This window comes from Haliaeetus leucocephalus, unplaced genomic scaffold (assembly GCF_000737465.1).
Source record: "Haliaeetus leucocephalus isolate CR32 unplaced genomic scaffold, Haliaeetus_leucocephalus-4.0 Scaffold495, whole genome shotgun sequence".
NCBI classification, from domain to species: domain Eukaryota; kingdom Metazoa; phylum Chordata; class Aves; order Accipitriformes; family Accipitridae; genus Haliaeetus; species Haliaeetus leucocephalus.
In genome coordinates this window covers 6,834,442-6,855,666 of record NW_010972931.1, presented here as the reverse complement: position 1 = coordinate 6,855,666, position 21,225 = coordinate 6,834,442, and the positions used below count along the sequence as shown (strand labels likewise).

The window sequence follows — 21,225 nt, the reverse complement described above, 5'->3', positions numbered from 1 at the left end:
CATGCTTTATGAAAAATGTGCAGCTAGGAAAAGAATCAGGTTGGGGGGGGGGGGGGGGAGAAGAAACCCACAACACATACAGCAAGAGTTCCCACATTAGGCAGGACATAGGCTAAGCAGAAGAGGCAGATTAAAGCTCCTCCAAATGGTAGGGAAAGGAGTCACAAGGCAGCTATCCTGCAAAAACATTCATGGGGGGGAAAAGAGACTCATTAGTTCTGACCTTCACATAGGCTTTTCGTAGGTAAAGTGCCAGAAACTAGAAATACCAGTTTGAACCAACATAGTAGGTCCAGATCAGCAAAGTCTGGGAACCTGTATTTACCTATAGCTGCCTATACCCGTTTACTCTAAAAGTTACGTATTAGATGAGCTGTAACAGTAGGTCATATGCTCCAAGTTTCTAATCTTCTCTTTCAACTGTTTTAAGCTCCCTAGATTGTTTCTTTCCTGTCCTGTACTTTTTATCCTACCACTTTTTGCTAATGCATGTCAGCTTTTTGACTGAGGTCAGACTAATGATTCGCTTCGGAAGATTTTTGTCATCGAGCTTCCAAGGAGAGCAAACTGCTTGCTGGAGGCTCTGCAATTCGGCCTTTTATTGTCATCATTCCTCAGCAGCACAGCTGGCCTTACGAGACCTAACTATATCAAAGACGAACTACGCGCAAACCAACTCGACTGAAAACAACTACTCAGGTGAAAGGCTGAAATGAAACAGGTATAGTGCCAGCATTAGAAACATACCCCAGGAATCTTCACACTTGGATATCTTTCTAAGTCAGTACACTCAGATTTTATAAGCACGCTTTTCAGTCTGCAGGTCCCTTTAAGCTTTTCTTCCAGCCTTCTGCCAGATCTCAGCTTTGATTCTTAAGAAAGCTTTTGGTTTTATAGGTATTACATAAAAGCTGAAGTACTCACCACATTTCTCCTCTCCAGCATGAATATTGCGCTGCAGGTATCAGCAAGACACAATCCACAGACTGACAAGACTTCTCTTGATAACGCCTTTTGGTTCCTCCTTGAGCTAGAGTTTAAACCCTCTCAACATTTACTACATCAATGTTCAGTTTTGTGTTAAGGAAGAGGGAGAAGACTTAGTTTTTAATATTGAAGAGACAGTTAAAAAGGCAGTTCTGGAAATGTTGATAAGCTTCTTTTGGAGACATAAATGTCCCTATACGTTGTTTGGTTTAGTTGTGGGTTGGTTTTTTTATTTGTTCAGTTTTGGAGATGGTTGGTCAGTCATATTCCATTCTCATGTGCTTCTTGTAAGATAAAGGCATCACAAAAACTTGCACCTGCTGGTGACATCAGAACTACAACCTGACAATTTTCCAGTAAACCTAAAAGTTACACTCCTACAGGGAAGAGGCAGATTTTTTTTAAGTAGGCATTAATAGGAATTTTTTGAAGGAAATTTAGGGTGAAACATCTGCTCTGCAAAGTAGAAGTTCAGATTATACTTCCCCAGCTGAAACCTCTGTCATTTCTGGAACATTCATTCTAAAATTAAAAAAAGTTATTGCTTCTATTGAAGCTCAATATAAGTTAGAAAAAGAATTGCATATTTTCTTAAAAACATCCCAAATATACATTTTTAAAAACAAAATGCACTCTAAAACAAATGTCTAGTGAAAGACACTGTTTTAAACAACCTGGAGTAACAGCTTTACAAAAGAAAATTGAGGAATGTAGCATATTATTTATAACATGACAATGCTAAAATTCTAAACAATTCACTTAACACTCTTAGTAAGTAGTGTTTTAAATATACACATTTCTTTACAAAACAGTTTAGCAATTCCTTATACCACTTACAGTACATAAATATTTGAGTAAGAGGTCATAATGGGAGATGCCAGGGTTTATATTTACTCTCAGATGCTTCAGGTTTCTTAAGTGTTTTACTATAAGGCACAATACTGCTAATCTAAAAGAAAGGAATAAAAGCTAATGGCAAACCCAGTCAAAACTCCTAATGTGGAATATCCAAGAGAAGAATTCCAACATCTCTATACAAAGGAAAAGGAAAAAAAAAAAGAAAAACCAAAACAAACCCAAACTTTGTAAATCCTAAGAAACAGTTTCAATTTGTACATAACGAAGTGGGACTGGATGGGAATAGGAGTAAGAAGGAATTAAGTAAATTCTTATAAATAGACTAATAAATACATTTTAGCCATAATTAGCCCTTTACCTCTGTTCTACTGAGTTTAAGATTGAAAGAGGTAACCAGTGTGCATATACCTAAATAAGTCTACATGCTCAGCACGTGAAGACCACCTAGCACAACCTGTTACTGCCAAATTCAGTATAAAAAGCTAGCAAGATGGAGAAAGTCTCCTTTTCTCTCAGCATCCACTCCGAGTAGAACACATTACAAGATCAAATTAGTATTTGTTACATGTAAGGAAAGTTGCAACTAGCAATTTTTTCATCACAAACAAGGATATGCAACATATCCATGAAGTTATTTGACTCCTTCAACATTAGATTATTTCTTTCCTAAGAATATCCACCTCCAATTACAACAGATCAGAACTTTCAGAACATTTTAAGAGTTGTAGTCTTGTAAGTGTTCTCCATGTGTACATACTGAATGTAAATAGTGCATCCAAAATATTTATCCATTAGACATTCTACATTGTTTTCACTGCCTAGTCTTCATCTTTGTTACAGCCCTCTGGAACACAATGACATTGTAACAATGCTTACAGAAAAAGGGTTATTGCATTTTTTTTTTTTTTTTTTTTTGGATGAGACATCCAGAGGAGATTTTATAAAATCCTCCTGTGTACAAAATTCTTAGTTATTAGCCCTTTTGGAACACCAGCTAGAAAAGTTTGAAAGGTAAAATAATTTACATTGTTATTTTTTCCCATTAACTAGACAAAAGTCCATACTAATTAAATAAAAAATAATAGTTCTTCAACAGTCTATTCAAGATATCTTCCATGAAGCAGTTCAATGGGAATTTCCATTAGATAGATGTTCTCCATGCCGGTTATTACTGACATCCACATCTAGAAGTCAGGAATTAGAAGAAAAATTGTTTGTTGATTTACCACTTTAATACATTTTATCTGTTACATTAATCCAAACTCTGGCAAAAAAATTCATATTCATATATACCCAAGGTTCACAGGATTCTCTGGATAAGTAATCCTCCTAAGACACTGTATAGATCTCCCCCGCCCTGACCAGCTTCCTCCAGCTTGATAGAATTCTCTCAAAATCTACCTGCTTTTACTTTTTGAGTATAAGCAGTAAGTGACACCACTCAGTCTAGTCTGCACTGCAATACTAACACTACTAACATCAGTTAGAGAATAGCTTCTTCCAATGCAATGAATGGCATTAAGGATTGTCAAGTGATAAACTAAATTATTACTTACCAAGTAATGCTGTGGTTTCACCTGCGTCCTCTTTTAAACTGGTACACTGCAATACAGATTCATTAGTGGAGGAAGCTGACAATTCGCTTACTTCATTTCTGTCATCATCTTGTAAAGCAATACTCAGACTTCCGACTGAAACACTGCCACTTATTGATTCAGGTATTTGAACTTCAAGGACATCTTCAGGGTCCCCCTTCAAAATTAAATACATTTAACTGACACTTTTGTCTACCATTAGGCATCATCATTCCTCCATGTTACCACTTTATAACCTCACCTTATTGGAAAAAAGACCATTTTGTTTGCCTATTATCTATGCGCTCATGGGTAGTGTTGAACAGCGTCTACTTTCAGTGTTACTGTCTGAGTACAAAGAAACAAAGCCAAGCAAAAGAAAAGCCACTTTTTCCAAGCCACCCTAAAGCCAAGAGCAGCAACAGGAGTCAACCCAGCCAGCCTTCTGGATGGAATATTTCAACACTGTAGGAACAGTATTGCTGCAGTTAGCAGCAGGCTCAGCACATACAAAGTCTTCACTGAGCAAACCTATTGATCCTTTGAGTTTGTAGAAGCCTCTGTTTTTCACAATAGTAGTTGGGCAAGCTTAGATTTTTTTTTTTTTTTACTGGGGTGAGCTAACATTTGACATCAGAAAAAACTTCCCTCCTCCTCTACCTCCAGCCTAAACCTTAAGTCTGTTCCAAAAATGCAAATATGCTGGCTTGTCGCTTTGCGGGAACAAAATAGCTGCAGCACAGGCAAAGGAATTTATTTCACCTATTGTATATAGCGTGAGCTATTTCTGATCTAATCTGAAAGTTAATTTGAAGTCCTACTACATGCACAATTCTGTTCATAAAATTAAACAGACTACCTTCACTAAGCCATTGCCATCGATATACTGACATTATTTGTACAAAAGCAAGTATACTGCAGTACAAGTAGCTATTCTGTGGGCTTCATGATGACTTTTTCCCCTCGTCAAACAATTAGCAAAGGCCCATCTTAAGATTTAAGAAATTCTAGGCTGATTCTTTCTTTAGCACCGAAGCAGCATATTTTAAAATGTACTGAATTTTAATAAGCTATAGAACTGCTACAATTGAACACAAGTTAAGACACATGTGATACTAATCTCTACATGTGTGGGCAGGGGGGCATTAATAATTTTGGTTTCCGAAACTTACGCAGTTAAATAAGCACTGAAACTACAAGATTCAACAATGCTCTACTAAATCAGTCAGACATGCTGAACTGCTGTTCTTTTTCTCGTACGAAACAGCATAATGCAGAACTAGACCACTGAAGGCTGCTCCCTACAAAACAAAAGCCAGGTAATAGGACCTAGTGCCTTCTCTCTGCTTTGAGCCTTGAAAAATTTTTAAGCATCTAAAGTATTTGCTCTCCATAAAACTGAATTGAGCCTTCAGCCTCTTTGCAGAACGTTTAGTAGATTTCTATAATAAGGCTGCACATTCCTGTTTGCAGTTACGTCACTCAGCGAGCACACTGCTGAAAGAAGCTGCCTTGCTCTTCGCACTTTTTTTCCTCACATCAGTAAAAAATTCACACAATCACTCTACAAACTAGATTGGGCAACCTGTATCAGGCTGAAAACTGAGCTAGAAAACAAAAAATACTGAATGATTTCCCACATTATTAGCTTCAGTGGGACTTGAATGATTGATGCATAAGCAGTACACATTTCCCCCATTCCATTAGAAAAAACAACTGAGCTTCTGTATTTAATATAATCCCATTCAACCTGCTTTCCAACATTCATTTCGCATAACAAGCAGAGGAGGCATTACTCCTCCTGGTTAGGCTTGCTATCAGTATCTTCTGCAACAGCATGAATTCAGGGAATAAAAGTGTTCTGAAGGTTCTAATATTTCAGTTTTCAGCCTGTATACAAAAGGATATATCCTTCTGTATGTAACACAAGTTACATCAACTCCAAGAACTGGAAGTGAGCAAAAAATAAGCTGCTAACATAACAATATTAAAGTAATAATAGTGATTTCACATAACAAAAAGATTGCAACTCTTGAGTCAAGTCTGACTTAATACACAGAAGCACCACAATCTGGTATACATATTAAATAGCAAGAGTATTGTCACATTTGACAAAACAAAAGAGCAATTCATAAGTCTCCCATAGATCTACTAAGTCTCTGCAAGGAAATAAGAGAAACGCTAGTCAAAACGCAGACCTAATCTATGAAAGGAAGGTCCCTGAAACCAAGGAACACCCCTGTTTTCTGACGATCTCTGTAGATCAGTAGAAGAGAAAAGAGGTACATTCATGCCTATGGCATTTTAGTGGAACTCAAGACTATTTATCAACAGTGACCGAGTAACCTACCGCATGTGTCTTCATCTCTCTTTTCTGGTGCTGTCAGAAAGAAATGAGAGCACATCATTTTCTCTACTTAACCAATTTCTGGTGAATGTCTTTAGGAAGGTTCTAAGTACTGGCTCATTTACAGGGATAAAACACTGGGCATACGTGGAAGTACACAAACACTCAAGATAGAAAAACTATAATTTCTTCCTTTGAATCGCAGTTCTCGACAAAATCAAATATATGCTCCAGATCTATTGAATTAAGTTATATTTTTGCAGCTTGGGCAAATTGCCTCACCTCTGCTTCAACTTCCTTACTATCATCAGCTGGAGACAGAAAAAATTGGTTATCACAGAGAGTACACACAGGATTCATAAGCTGCTCGATACACTGTTTAAGATCTTACCCATAAAACTCCCTTATTTTTCTGGTTCTCACTCAATTACTCTTGCATCTTTGCCCAGCTTCTTCAGTCTTGTCAAGTAACAACTGTTCTCATTCTGAACAGTTACATGAAGTCTTGCCTCCTGCACTGTACTTCTACCTTGAAGATTAAAGTAAATGCGCAACATACCCAGTATCCCAAAGCTTTGATAACATCTAGTTTACACATTGGACAAGTTCGGTGGTCCAAAAGCCAAGGGTCAATGCACGTTCTATGGAAGATGTGCCTAAACAAAAGAAATGCCCTTTAGAATTTATCACAAAAGCCACACACTACTCCTTCAAACAATGTGCAAGTTACTAGATTAAAAAATAAACCCATTCCTTTATCACCTTGACAATTAGGTACTGCTTAACTTAAGACAGACATAGTTCTGGAAGTATCTTCTTTCATGCTAGCTTTCTGAAATAAGAGATGTTACTAACCATAAGGACACCACAGAGTTACCAGTTCAACTGTGTACAGTTCTAACTTAAGAAAGCTCTACTTCACTCCTACCCTTCTCCCAATTGCTCCTTTTTCCTGCACAAAGTGCTACATGGTCTCCCAGTGCCCTTCAACATGTAACAGCCCATATAAATGGCACAGCTTCAGCTCTGCCACCAGAGTTTCAGAAGAGTTTCCAGAAAGTTCGACAAATATTTCTTAGGGAAAACATGCTAAAGAGGAAAGAATAATTATGGCAACTTACTTGCATGGCAGAATTCGGACAGTGTCTTTCAGTTTATAGTTCTCAATGCATACAGCACAGTTTTCCACATCAACATCTAAACCCTAAATATGACAACACATTTAAATGCATTACATCCATATTTCATCACAGAACAAGCTTTGTGTAATAGCTAGCTTCACAGAATGTAAAACTTGTAAAATGGTTTAGCAAATAAAAATCTCTCTCTCGTTTAACTCAAGATTCCATCAAGAGGTGACTTGATCAAGTGATACCAGATACTGAAAGCAGCCAAACCTGGATTTTCTAATTTAAATAGCTATACATGGTACCTTAAGTAATCTGTTAAGTCTCGAACACTGGCTTTACTCATGGGAGCACAGTAAAATTTCAGTTTAAAATAACTACAAAATGAAGAAATTTTAAAAGAGGTCAGTACAGATGAAAACGCACCATCTAATTCTTAACTGATGGTCCCAAAGACTTCTGAGTGCTTAAGTAGGAAGAGATTCTTGGGGTTAAATACTGGAAAGCCCTTCTTCCCCACTTTTTTCTACCACATCCTAGCAGATATCCTCTGGTAGCTATGAGAACTGAAATATGCAATTTGGGGTGGTTTTGGAAACTTCTCTCCAAGCCCAAACCAGAGAGACAGTCAAAATGCAGTATTTCCCCACCTCAATTTGTTTCTTTCTAAGGGTTAAATATCCTTCCTAACAGGTCTTACTGTCTTCTTGAAGCCTACTTATAGCTGCAGTGCAAATATGATGGTTATCTCCAGATGCAAGAGAAATAATTCAATGTTAATTGGGTTGTGTAAAACATAAGTATTAGAAGAACAGACAGTGAGCCAACTTCTTCCCTTTCATCCCCCACAACATAAGTATTTTTTGTTTACTGCCTACTGAAGCACTTCAATTCCATTACCAGAAACACTCAAATGAATTAGTACTGCAAGCAAACTTTCAACTTCAAGGCAAGTTTTTCCCTCCTTTGCATGCTATCAATTTACATAATCAATGCTTAAATTCCCAAGTAAATCAAATTAAGACTGCTTTTTTACAAAGCATTACAGTTTGCTTTACGAAGCAAAGTTAAGGGAAGTACTTATTCTATAATAAATTTTTTTTTATTCTGCACAAGAGGCAAAATCCAAGCACACCATATGTAGCACATACTCAAATGAGTGTCCATTTTACAATAATCCCATAAGCTTCTCAGGAAGGATCTACATGATAGCAAATACACTTTTAAAATATTGACCTATTTTTAGTTAAATACCTCAACCCCAAGTGAAGTGATAATGAAAGACTGTACTGTGTCACAATAAAAGAAATATTCTCTTTTAAATGGCTGAAAGGAAATATCTAAAAAAAAAAGTACATTTACAGAGTAGACAGGACTGTATTTCCAGATAAATTTTCATTAGTTCATGAAATCAGTAAGTTACATAAATTTACTGATAGTAGGCTGATTCAAATCAAATCAGAAGACATGAGTTACCAAGCAGAAAAACTCCATTTTAATAGAGAGATTTTAACCTTATCTCATTCTACTCTGCTTAACTAACACGGCATTCATAGTTACAACCAGTATACTGTATAACAGCTTAAATTACCCCATTTTATTTATTTTAGTCAAGGGTATATCAATGGGAAGGAACTACCTGGTACACTGCAAAAATCTCACAATACAAATCCTTTTTAGAGGTTTACTGAACATCAACTGAAAAGCTGTTAACATCTTCCTTGTGGTTCTCACCATAGGTTTCATCATGACCCTTTTACATCCATTTCTTCCAGTGTTGATGTTATGCTTTGATACTGCTTTACACAAGTTTTGGTTCAATTCCACCCTTCTTGATCTCTGATCTCACCATTGTATGAACAGAAGTATGACTATCCCTCTGTTCACAGCTTGAAATAGACTACTTTTGATGGAATTTAGAACACAATTAAAAGTAATAAATACTTGTAAAATGCTACTTAAACACACTAAATGCATAAGATGAAAAAAGGCAAGTTCAAAGACAGTTTTGGGTTTTTTAAAATTTCAAAACCGATGTACTAAATGACAGACATATTCTCTATAGCATGTGACCTGAGCTGAACAGCTTCTGTTGAACCACAGCTTTTAAAGCCTTACACATAAATGTCCTTTCTCACCTCAATTTTATTCATAGATTAAAAAACCTAATCCTTGTTTTTCATCTCTGAGCAAATCAGTCCTTTAAGTAAAAACTAATCAAATAAGACAAGGGTTGGGGAAAAAAAAATGCCTATGTAGTAGCAGAAGTCTAGTCAGAAGCTAATTTGGCATCTAGGATCAGAGCTGCCTGAAACTCCGACTAAAATAATATTTTCTTTCAAAACCATGGCTTTTTCTACTTCAGTTATTCTAATACAGCTTTGAGGTTTAGGCTGTATGCTGTCAAAGCTAACTTTCGAAAGCTGTTATTTTTTAGAATAGTTGTATTTTAATACATAGAAATGTACTTCTAAAAAATTTATGCTTCTAGTAAGTCTATGCAGCTCCTTAATGTATTGTATGTCAAAAGATGAAACAAATGTTTCATTCTTCAAAGCTTTTTAGATTTCTAAGGCCTTCTGATCAATAAAAAGATGGATGTTCTTTTAAGAAAACAAAAGATTACATCAGCTGTAAGAACTGTGTAATCAATAGGTCCTAGGAAGTATTTTGTAATCCACTTGTTGATGTTTTCAAGTGCTGGAAAGACTATAGTGTTTCCTCATCTTTACGGTACCAGCCCTGTAGTCTCCTGCAGCATTCTGTATAACCAGGTACTATTTCCAACAAAACAGCCTTACATTTCTTGAGTAGTTCAAATTTGACTCTTCAATTTTAAATCCTGCCTTCTAAGCAAAGGCCCTAAAATGAGCCTAAAGTTGTAAGTCACACTGCAATTATGTTGTGAGAATTTCAGTTCAAATTCTATAAAGACATTACAACAGTTTTTAAATCATACAGCAATAACCGGAGCCACTGAATTACCTTTTCTCCACGTTTCACAGTATGCAGCTGAAGCTGGCTGATTGCTTTCTTGGTTTCTTTCCTATGTCCCTTGAATAAAGATTTGAAGTATTAGTACACAAGTCAGTTTTAAGAGTTACATTTCAAAGCTTTTACATACTTTCCATGTGGGTTACCAAGTCTTTTGAATGCATCTAAAAAAAATTAATCTCTGGCTAACTAATTTGTTTACAAAGTACTCCCAGCCAGCAGATGTTGAAGAACTGCAAGTTTTGCATTCTCGGGCACAGCAGCAAACATTATCTATAAGTGCACTGCTCTTACAATGAACTCAACCAGTGCAGAACTATGCAGACCAAGCTGACGTACGTAGCCTTGTATCGTGATTGCCTGCACTAAGGGCCTTCCCGCAGAGGAAAATTGAAACTAATGTAGGCTTTCGAGCTGAAACAACAGCCGTATAACCAGACCTTCTAGTTAGGCAAGCCCATGAGCAAGCACACAGTAAGTTTTGCGCCAGCTTGAGAGATGGTGGAATCCTGCCGGGCAGCCTACAGCTGGCCACCAGGTCAAAAAGCTGCTTGTAGCTATTAATACTTTCCCTCCGTCAAACACTATCTCACACATTATACAAAGCTTTGCACTGAAAGGACACATTATGCAAAGGAGATGACAAGAAAGGCTTAACAGACATGAAACACCACACTGGACTTCTATACAGTAACAGTCCTGATTGTGCTTAGAGGGGAAGCAAGAGAAGAAAGCAGTACTGTATTCCAAGACAAAGTGCTAGCTACTGCTAGAAATTGAGAAACTAAACACTCCCAATTAACAGATGTTGATCTGTCTAGCAGCAACCCTCACTGAGGAAATACCATAAAGGAATAAACCACACATAATGGTAGCTTTTCTCTGTAATAATTACAATGACTTATATCACTTTACAAAGTTATAGTATTGAAAATTGGGATTTTTTTTTTTTATTTTTTATGGTGTTAAAAACAATCAGTCTGAAAGTTCTCTCAGAAATGGACAGACAACCAGCAGCAGTGGTCTATTCCACCTTCTGTATCAGCTCAGGGTTTTCCGCACAGTCCTGTTTCACCTTCAGTAGCAAGGGGGTCTTCCAAAGTTTTACTGCTAAACCGATGTTAGAATAAATCTTAAGATACCTGTCTTCACCTTCACTCAGCAGCTACACAGTAGCTTGCTTTAAAGCATGGCATACTTAACTCCCAAGTTTTAATTACACTAGAGTCAGTAAGCCAAGCAAAATAAGATTTGGGTTAGAAAAGTGGCATTTCACTTCCAAAATTCTTTTAAGACTCCTAATGATGTATCTTGACCAAGACTTTCAAAACATTTTCAAACTTCCCATAGTTTTGTAAGGTTTTGTTTTCAATGGCCATTTTAAAAGAGGGAGAACTGAGAAAGTGGTATAACCTTCTAACGTTAGACAATTTAATTAAGAAGCATTTAGATGACAAGCCCAATGGCAAAAATCTGTTAAGAGTCTGTGGTCCACATTTCTGGGAAACATCACATTCATCCTAAAAAATGCTCTTAAAACTTTTCATAAAGCATGTCAACTTCCCTTAGCATGAACTATCCTAAAGCCAACAGGAAGAAGCACCTTTCTTCACCAAACAACTGTTGCAACATAAAACCACTCCCCTTTTTCTATAAATACTTCTCAAAAATTTTGTTTTCTTGAAAGTGTTCTCAGAATTTAAGTTCTAAGACTTAAAGCATAGTAAAAAAAGAGTCTAGGGAACCAACATTTCAAGGGGACCGCAAGTTTCACCAATACAGAAGTCCCATGTGTTATCCTCAGTTACTGAAAAGAGAAATTAAGTATTTTCCCAGAAGACTCCTGTAAGTCCTAGGCACAGCTCAGACTCCTGAAGGCAAACAAAAATTCCCTTCCCTCTTCCCCCAAAGCTAGAATCTACATGTTCAAGCAGAAGGCAGGGGAAGTCCATGTGATATGCAGTCATTTGAAACAATTTTTTTTTTTGTTCTGACCTGAGGATTAAACAAAAAAAAACAAAAAAGAGAACTGCTTGCAAAGAAAAACAAGTGCAACTTTCATTTTCACTGTTACTAGAGAACTATGGTAGAGCAGCTGATGACCACGGAAGGAACTTAACCTATGTGCAAAAGTTGAAAACCACAAGGAAGTGCCATCCCAAGATGTTTTCAAAACTCAGCTGGACTAGGTCTCCAGCTGACTCCAGCAACTCCAGTTGCTCTCAAGTGCAGGGGTTTGAACCAGATAGCCTCCAGAGGTCCTTTCCAACCTAAATTATTCTATGATGAAGTACTTCCCTCAGGGGAAAAAAGTAAAGCTGATTTTTTTTGTTAACCTATCGAAGAACAGGAATGTGGAAGGCGCAAATAAGGAGCAAAGTTATTCCTTCCTGATATTCCCAGTACTCCTACCGCTCTCAGCACTTTGGGTAGTCCAAGAGAGCTGAATCTCACCACACATGCAATTTGGTACTCTACAGTGGAATGGTAGGATTACAAGTATCAAAGGTAGTTTTCATAAAGCTTTAGAACCAAAAATTCTAGCCCTAACTACTTGTGGGTCTTATAAAAAAAAATTTACCGTGGTCTCTTTCCATTAAAAATAAGTCTGGTTAGTGAAGTTAGTACTTTCAGTATGAAAATTACTGAAGAATGAAAATAATTTTAATTTCAAAAGGAAGGAAGTTAAGTTAGGTGACAAATCACACAAGAAGCTGCCTTTACTCAGTTGTTGACAAGTGGCTAAATGTATTTCCCACGACTTCATACGAGTATCTAATAATTATAACTGGCCAAACTTGCAATGCCAATTAGCACACTGCTTATTAGCCTCACTAACCATTACTGACTAGTATTCACAGATAGTAAAGTAGCAAGAAGGCACAGATCTTCAAGAATGCTTCAATAAACAAGCAAAGTTAGGCAACTGATTTGACATGAGAAGACGGTAAATACTCTAAAGCATCATCATCTCCAATTACCTGGTTTCCAAACTGTGATCCTGTATACAGGAAACGTTGTATATAGTAAAATATGAGCCAAGCGAGTGATATAATCATCATGGTGATGAAGGCGATGGCTACAAACACAACCGACTGGCCACTAATATATTCCTGCACATGTCGTGTGCCAACAATAATAGTCATTTTTACTGGAATCCCTCTTCGTACTGGTTCCAGTATCTCTATCCCTTTTGGATAGCCAACCATTATCACCACTGTATTTCCTGTTCCTGTTGGAGGGGGAAAAAAAGAAAAAAAGTCAGTCATCACAGCAAAAATTTAGGCATCCTGTCTTGATGGTCATTTGGGCCTCTCCAGTTAAGATCAGTGAGCAAAGTTACAGGAAAACCTCTAAGTTTTTTTTCAGGCATAGCAGACTTGATATAAAGTTTACTAGTAAAAACCCCTTTATTTACTTTATGAAACTCTCAAACACAAACTTCAACAGATGCATCTTTACTGTTCAAGGCTCTATACTCCTCATTCTACACAGTGAGGTGGAATGTGAATGCCATGCAAACAAACCAGGCAAGTTATACACATCTCATCTTGAAGCTGCTGAAGCTCTAACGTGCAACTCAGGAACAGCTGGTCTTTTATTTGTCAGTGTGGGAATTTTAGCTGCAGATGGAGACAGTAGGTGAATACCATGAAGAGACACACGTTCAATTAAGTTTGAATCTGAATCCATAGCACAATTACACTGGATATGCGAACAAAAAGAGAAGAAAAGATTCAGCTATTTAATATTAAATTACACTAAACACTGAAATACTTAAAGATTCTTCAATACTAAATATTTAAAATGTAACGAGACTTCACAACAAGGACTTGCCAAGAAATACTTTCAGACTCTTCTGGGAGCATGGAACCAAAGGATTTCTCTATTATATTACAACTCGAAAGCACTCAATCCATATGAAAAAGCACCTAATTCCAAAAAAAACCCTTTAAGCACCACATTGCCACCAAAACCAGTAAGATACTGTCAAGACCAACTAGCAGAAACCAAACCTCTGTGACTAGAGTTTTACTCCATTTTGTCTGGAAGCATCTCTGGTATTGTCTCAGAAACATCAAACCTAAGTATTACAAAACAAACTACAAACAAATGTACTTGTTAAAAATGTCACCTTTTCACACTGGTCTGTGCTATATTTATTTGAATAGTTCTTACTTTGTGTGTACTAACGCTGCTACACACCCTTGGTAAAGTCATGGCTTTATAGCTTACTTTGCACTCCTACCTCTGAGAAAAAGTGAAACTAAGCTTGATTCAGAGACAAAGTAGAGGAAGAAGAAAGAAAAGAGGGGTTTTCCTATCCAGAAAGCTAAAGCTGTAATGTCACAGTTACCTTTTCAGATTCTCAAGATTACCTAACTGCGACAAGACCTCCCACTGAAGACTTAAAGCCTTTTTCCCTCCTGGCTGTGTTAGATTCACTACTGAGAAGCTATGTCAAAAGAAATGGTTGCCTAACTTGTAACATTACATCAAGTGGGGATTTTCAAAACTCAGAGCAGCATTCCGGACTCACCCACCTCTCTGCCTACTAAGACAAAGAGTTGTTTGCCTGAAAGATTTAAAACAAACTCCTTTACTTGAGACGGTTCTGGCTGTGACACCTCGTCAACCCGGCCATTCTGCTACCATGCCAAGAGGAATTTACAGAAGTTTCAATTCTGTACATAGCAGTTCCTCCGTCCGTAAGGTGCAGACAGTCTGCTGTGGATGAAACACTAAAGGTTCCAGTTACTAGTTGAATAACCCTCCTACCTCGATGCCAGTTACCCTTTTGCAGCTTCACCTTACACAACCATCCCACTTCTGGTCACCTACTCTAAGAACCATTATACCCATCTGCCAGATCCAGACCCAACAAAAGAGCAGATTTTCCAAATAGGGCTAAGTTTCTGGAGGTTTTGAGGATGGTGCAGGGAGACAGAGAAAAAGATGCTACTGGGGAAAGGCCCAACTTGTGGGTCCCCTCAGGCACCCCCTTCGGCTCACCAGCAGCTCCCAGCACGCGTTGCCTCGCCTGGTGGGTGCGTTAGGAGACAAAGCAGGGAAGCTGTAGGCAAACGAGACAAATCCACAAGCAACTAGGCTCCACTAATTAGGTCTACTCACCAACAACGTGCCGGTCCACATGATACCACAAGTCCAAGTGTACTAAGAATTGGTTAATTCATATTATTCTCTGCTCTGAACCAGCATGAAAGCATTACCAGAGAGACTCATGAATCTTGTAGAGAAGAATGTGTGAAACACTCCTTGCTTTCTGACCCTGCACAACCCCACAGGGAGTTAACAGGAAAAGAATGTATGAAGGTAGAAATTTCTCTCACGTTGCTGAGAACTGTTATCCACATACCTAAATCAGAAGATTTGGTCCTATGTCCCTAATCAAGTGTAAGAGTTACAAGTAACAGGAGGGGTACCTAAGGATGGCTAGTGAACGGTATGGGAGTGCTGGAAAGATTCATGTGATTTCATTCAGGCTTGGGGAAGAAAAGAAAGTTTCAAGATTAGAGGCAGCCTGGATTTTTCAATCAATAAAGGTTTCCTCCTCAATCCTGAAATCTTGAGTCAGTTTAATCCTGCTATCTAGTTCTCTGCATAATTTCTAACAAAGAAGTATTTAAAAACCCCACAATAATCAGTAATGCCTTTCCCTGTTTTGTCACTAGCGTGTCCAACTATCAGCCAGTTATTTCCTTGAAATGGAAGCCAGGATACTTTTGTACAATGGCTGCTAGACACTGTGACACCTTCTAGTTTTAGAACAAACACGAGTCTGCCGTACATTTTTAAATAAATGCCCATTAAAAGCCTTTTAACAGTTTTAAAGACTTGGTGATGAACCTGCCATTAAAAATACGTGCAACTAAACATGACGGCCTTAAAGGTCATAACACTGAAAGAGGAGAAGAAAAAAAAATAATCGCGATCCACTATTACAAAAGGAACAAGAGCAGTCTCAGAGAAGCAGTTGCCCTGAGCAGCCTGCAAGACTAAGGCCTTAACTCATTCCTCACTAATTTTAGACTTCTGTTCTGAAATACATTATTCAAAGACTGAAGTGCTGTTGAGTCATTCCATCAGCTTCTTCAACTGCATCACAACTCAGAGACCTCAGATCACATTTATAAAAGAACTCCAAGTGTCACATACATGTATCTACTGAGAGCATGTCTTGTTGGCTTTGCCTTTCTATAACTTTCTAATTTCGCAGTAAATAACCACATGTTTATTCTGCTCGAGTAAACTTGTCTTCTTTTCTAGGTTTGATTGATGCTTCAGTGGAATCAGGTAGATTTGAAATCTGGTATGTGCTTTTTTTTAACATTATCATCCAAATAAAGCAGTGAGAGCTGGGAGATCCTTAGGAAACCTGGAAAGGAGGGCAAATTTGGAACTCTGAAGATGAAGGTATGTTTCCTGCCAGCACACCAAGGTCAGTTTTACTGCTAGCATTGCTAGTCTTCTCTTGCAAAAGAAAGCCAGCACGCTCTTGATGAGGAAAAAGTAGTACAGATACAGATCTTGATTCCAGACATCCCAAACTATCACATTTATTCCCATCCATCCCTACAGATAACAAAGATAATTTTCTATCATCCAGAAACCAATTGCAGACATACTGTAGTTTTTGTCCTCACAAGAAACACCAGAAAGCTCCCAGAGTTTGAGCACCTTGGTAAAAAGTTTGAGGTCAGTCCTTAGATCTATTTAAGGACTAATATTGCCACAGTTAACACCGAATATTCTCTTTAGCTCCTGGTCCAAACAAACATGCCTGATCTTTACCAAACGCGTAACAGTACACTAACAATCTGATGACAGGCTTTGTCTCAACCATCTACCCCAACCTCATCTCATCAAATCCCTGGTGCACGTTGTTTTCACCTGCTCAAGAAGGAGGATGCATAACCAGCAGAGTCAAGTAGTCAAGCAATCAACATTCTTCTTTCCACATAGGTTTCCAACACATACGCACTCTTATGCATAAAACAGGTATAAGCATTTTGAAGTTACTCCTGCTTCTTCAGAACAACGTAGCAGCTCAACATCTTGCAGTCACTGAGTTAAGCAAGCCACTGATTTCAGTTCTGTCCTTTCAATAGCAGAGTACAAGAAGCTTTTGGTAGAAAGCAGCAGTAATACAGAAGTTACGCACCACTTGAGAATCCTGAGTAGTGCTAAAAGCAATGTAGCAAGGAGTTGAACTATGTGCCAAAATAACCCTAACTCTGCCGCTCTGAAGCTGGCAAGAGCTTATAGAATCACGACTACAAAGTCTTTCGCATCTGTTTTTTCAATATACCTGCATAAAAAAAATATGACAATGAAGGAAAGAACTAGTTGGGTGTATTTTGGTGAAGCTGCACCAAATCAAAGACCATTTTCTTTACATAGCCAAAGTCACATACTCACGTTAAGTCCCAAGCCTCCCTTAAATCCACAAGCCATGCACCAAAGCTCCACTCCAGACCCATCTCAAACTATTGTAGCCAGTTGTCCTTCCTCCCTTCCCCCTGCGTGTCAAGCACAATCATGTTTTATTCCGTAGTCTTCAAGGTATCAAACGTATGTTCTGATCAGCATCACAAAATCCCAGCTTGAGAGGGGATTCAGAGGTAGCTGGATGCCCAGCATGAAGTATATAACAGGAAAACTATAGAACCAGAAGACCCTTTTTTCTTTTCACTGCAATATACCTCTGCCTCCCCCTAATTTCTTGACCCGCATTGAGCCTCTAACTCTCCTTAGTCTGCTCTCCACAATACTCCACACCTTGCCTCTCCAACCCACTCCCAGCTAATATTTACACACAATACTTATTTTGGTTTTGGAAAGGAATTTGAAGCCTCTGTATTATATACCACCACCACCAAAATAAACAGAGTTAAGACTGCCTGCAAAGTCTGTACTCCTGTAAAACTGAAGTTTGAGTTTATACTATTCAGATTCAATAACAGAAGTACAACTCCTTGAGTCATTTGGGTAAAATGAGTATCTTCCACAGGAAAAAACCTCCTCAGCCACACGTGAAGCTGTTTCACTATTACTTCCCCCGAGGAGGGAAGTAATGCAGCATTTTGAACAACATAATTCGGTCAGAGAGCACAGGCCTGAAAAACATGAGACATCAGTGGAGTCATATTTGAAGAACCTTCTTTTGGAAGGAGGGACAGGATTGCAAGGCTAGATATTCAAACTCTTGACTCTGCTGTTCCAAAACTTTAATTGAAATCCCTACTCACTGCACTCACGAAGCTCACAAGGTACCCATGAAAAATAACTAAACTGCAGAGTATTTGAAATGTAAGTCCTTGATCAAATGCTTTGACACCAGCTACAGCCAATCACTTCTTTGCCTAATCAAGAATCTCTCTTTTTACTCAAGTTGGAGTATGTCTAAAAACACAAAACCCCCACCAACAACAGCACACATGCATCACACACACACACCAGAAAGTTCAAAGGCCAGGTTTTTCAGAAGAATGAAAAGATGAAACTTTGAGATCAGAAGAGTTACTCATTTATCACCCTCAGGCAACTGAGGCTGCACCTCTATCAGCCATAACCATTGTTCCATCTCACATCATTTTCAGTGCCACTAACTGCAAATCCGTTAAGTGGATGTTCCTTATGCATCTAACTTCACTCCTTAGTTACAGCACTGCAGATTTCCCAGAGTATTTATTCTCAGCGCTCCTCCCAGAAGCAGGGTTTGTTTCCTCATGTGTCAGTTCACAAATCCCTTCACAGGAATGGCAAACTTGGATCCTGTAAAATACAGCGTTACCTTCTACATGCTTCCTTGCCCGTCTTCCACAAACTTTTTTCCCCCCTTCAAAAAAACCAAGATTGAAAACACTAACAGTAATTCTTCCCTATATTCCCAAAGTGCACCGAAAAATTTGAACATTTACATGTTTGAAAGTTTTGATCATGAAACAAAGATTTGTGACTCCAGCAGAGCTAGTAATTATATTGTGATATATTATTATATTCCTGCCCCAACCAAACCATCCTGAGGTCCAACCTGCATTTGCAAACTCAGTATAAATAAGTACAAATGTATTCTTGTATACATACTAAATCACACTCTTTACATAGGTAGAGGTTTTATCAGCAACTTTCTGCCAGTTTAAGAAGAAGAAACCAACCAGCAGTCAGGGAGCACTGGTCTTCATACTACTGATAGATGTAACTATACTAGCAAGTCCAAACCTGAGCGTAAGCCCAAGAAGGTCTTCCGCAGCAGAGAGATGATACCAGAAAAGAGAAAATTGTAAAAATTTGATAAAATAAGCAAGATGAGAAAAGGAGGAAGAAATTCCACAGAAGAGCAAATAATATTTATGAGAGGCTACGACAGGGGCATGGAGAAGAACATGGAAAAATGCCCACAGGGAACAAAAAAAAATTTTGTACTGACTGGCCAATACAGAGTGACAACAAGAAAAAGAAACTGAAAGCTGGTAAAGAGGAAAGAATTACTATCCAAAGTACCTTAATCACTACATGGGATCAAAGGTACATCTTAACTAGCGTCCCACCTCCACTTTCATGGTGGATTAAGAACACAAGAGATGGGCCAGGCCGATCTACCCAAGCAAGCAGCAGGCTAAGAGGAACGATAATCACGCTTCCAACCCCCAAGTTGGTGCCACTTGGCATTCCAAGAAGAGAGACTTGTTTTCCGCCTGATATATCATATATGCTATGAAGCAACAGCTCCCTAACTGAGATTTTCAGCTCACTATAATAAAGAAAGTATGTTTGTTTTCTTCAGAAACACATTATGGTTCTACTTCAGCCAAGTCCGTTGTCTTGCCCTTCCTCACAACCAAGAATGACAGCGTGGGCGTTAACAAACTCATCGTACCAAGACCATGTGAAACACACATTTGCAGCAATTTTTACTTGGTTTGCTTTGTCTTTGCATCCTCCTCTGAAGACCTGCCAGTTCCTTGGAAATCTACAAATGCAAACAGATTTTATAGCAGAGTTTTGAAGTTTTTTTCCCCTTTGATTTAAGCACTTGATGTCGTCGTGCTCATAAAAATGCAGCAAGACTTTAGTGTCATAGCCCAAGCAGAGACTGCAGCGACGGAACACCTGCGTTCTTATCTGGGCAAAAATCGCACATCCCTTCTGTAGGCTACAGATCACCAGCACGCTCAGACAAGCCAAGTCAACATCCATCTCTAGGCTTCAGCTCTCCCACCGCATTCACGAGCGTTTAAGAATTACCTGATGCTTCTACCTCTCCCCCGTCCTTTACAGACCTGCGCAGGAGAGGACGACGGAGCTGTTACAATAAAGCCTGTACCAAAAGCTATCTTCAGATAGCTACGGCCATGCCTTCGCAGGCACCAGAAGGCATCTTCAGGATACCGGCACAGCCTGCGGAAAGCTGCCTGCCTGTCACCGCTGCAGCCCTTCTGCCAGAGGGTACGAAGCAAAGAGGTAGCCCTAAACGAAACCGTGACCCCCCCCGCCCGCAGCCTGTCACAGTGCTGCCCGCTTCGGACGGCTTCTCCGCATCTTCCCCCCCCCCTCCCCCGACACCCGGGCTGTAACTTGGAAGACAGAAGGCCGGTCCCCAGCGCGGTTTAGAGGAAGAGGAAACAAAAACCCGGCTCTTTGTACCATTTTTACGGGGATGTCTGCCTCCCCCCCAGTCCCTCGCCACCGAGGCGGACCGGCGTTAGACAAAGCCACCCCCCCGAGCCCCCCGCACCCCTCCGGGACTGCGGGGATGGCCCAGCCCCCGCCGCCCCCGCTCACCCAGGTGGGACATGGAGACGGTGCTGTTCCCGAAGCGGGCCTCGTTGTAGATGACCACGGCGGCCGCCCGCTTCCTCGCCGCGTTGGTGACCTTGTCCTTGAAGGTGCAACCGCCGCGGGCCACCAAAGCGATCCAGGGCGGCGGGTCGCCCTCGGGGGTCCCGCGGCCGCCGGGGGGCAGCGGCACGTCGTAGTCGGTGTCGGCGGCGCAGCCTTCCATGTGGCGGGGCGAGGCGCCGCGGGGGATGCCCACCAGGCCCTGGGCGCTCTCCTTCGGCGAGCTGTCCCCGTAACGGCCGCTCTCCGTGTTACCCCGCACCGTGCGGTTGCTGAGCGGCTCCACGTAGGCCGTGCTCACCCACGCCGTGTACCACTCCAGGGCCCTCGCGCCCTGACCCACCGGAGCTCCCAACGCCACCAGCGCCGCCGCCGCCGCCACCAGCGCCAGCCGGGCGCGACGCACCATGGCCCGGCCGCCGCCAACGCGGCTCACGGCTCGGTTCCGCCGTGAACGGGAGGAGGAGGAGGAGGA

The 21,225-nt window shown here is 39.8% G+C and overlaps 1 protein-coding gene across 1 annotated transcript; it reads right to left on the bottom strand.

The window, feature by feature from the left end:
* Positions 1 to 1,447: 1,447 nt before the first annotated feature.
* RNF149 (ring finger protein 149) lies at positions 1,448 to 21,159 on the bottom strand. The gene is made up of 8 exons (XM_010575806.1): positions 20,694 to 21,159; positions 12,869 to 13,119; positions 9,879 to 9,947; positions 6,888 to 6,970; positions 6,326 to 6,422; positions 5,770 to 5,799; positions 3,402 to 3,597; positions 1,448 to 3,029 (listed from the first exon to the last, which is right to left on the bottom strand). Exons 1-8 carry the CDS (start codon positions 21,157 to 21,159, stop codon positions 2,971 to 2,973), a joined length of 1,251 nt encoding a protein of 416 aa, XP_010574108.1. The 3' UTR covers positions 1,448 to 2,970.
* Between the last annotated feature and the right edge of the window lie 66 nt (positions 21,160 to 21,225).

Bases quoted from the DNA above. Each gene is read 5' to 3' on its own strand.
- RNF149 (XM_010575806.1), bottom strand. From the start codon at position 21,159: ATGGTGCGTCGCGCCCGGCTGGCGCTGGTGGCGGCGGCGGCGGCGCTG. The intron at 9,948-12,868 runs GTAATTGGAGAT...TCTTTATTCAAG, and splicing joins GATCACAGTTTGGAAACCAG to GGACATAGGAAAGAAACCAA. The intron at 6,971-9,878 runs GTAATTCAGTGG...TGTCATATTTAG, and splicing joins CTGTGAAACGTGGAGAAAAG to GGTTTAGATGTTGATGTGGA.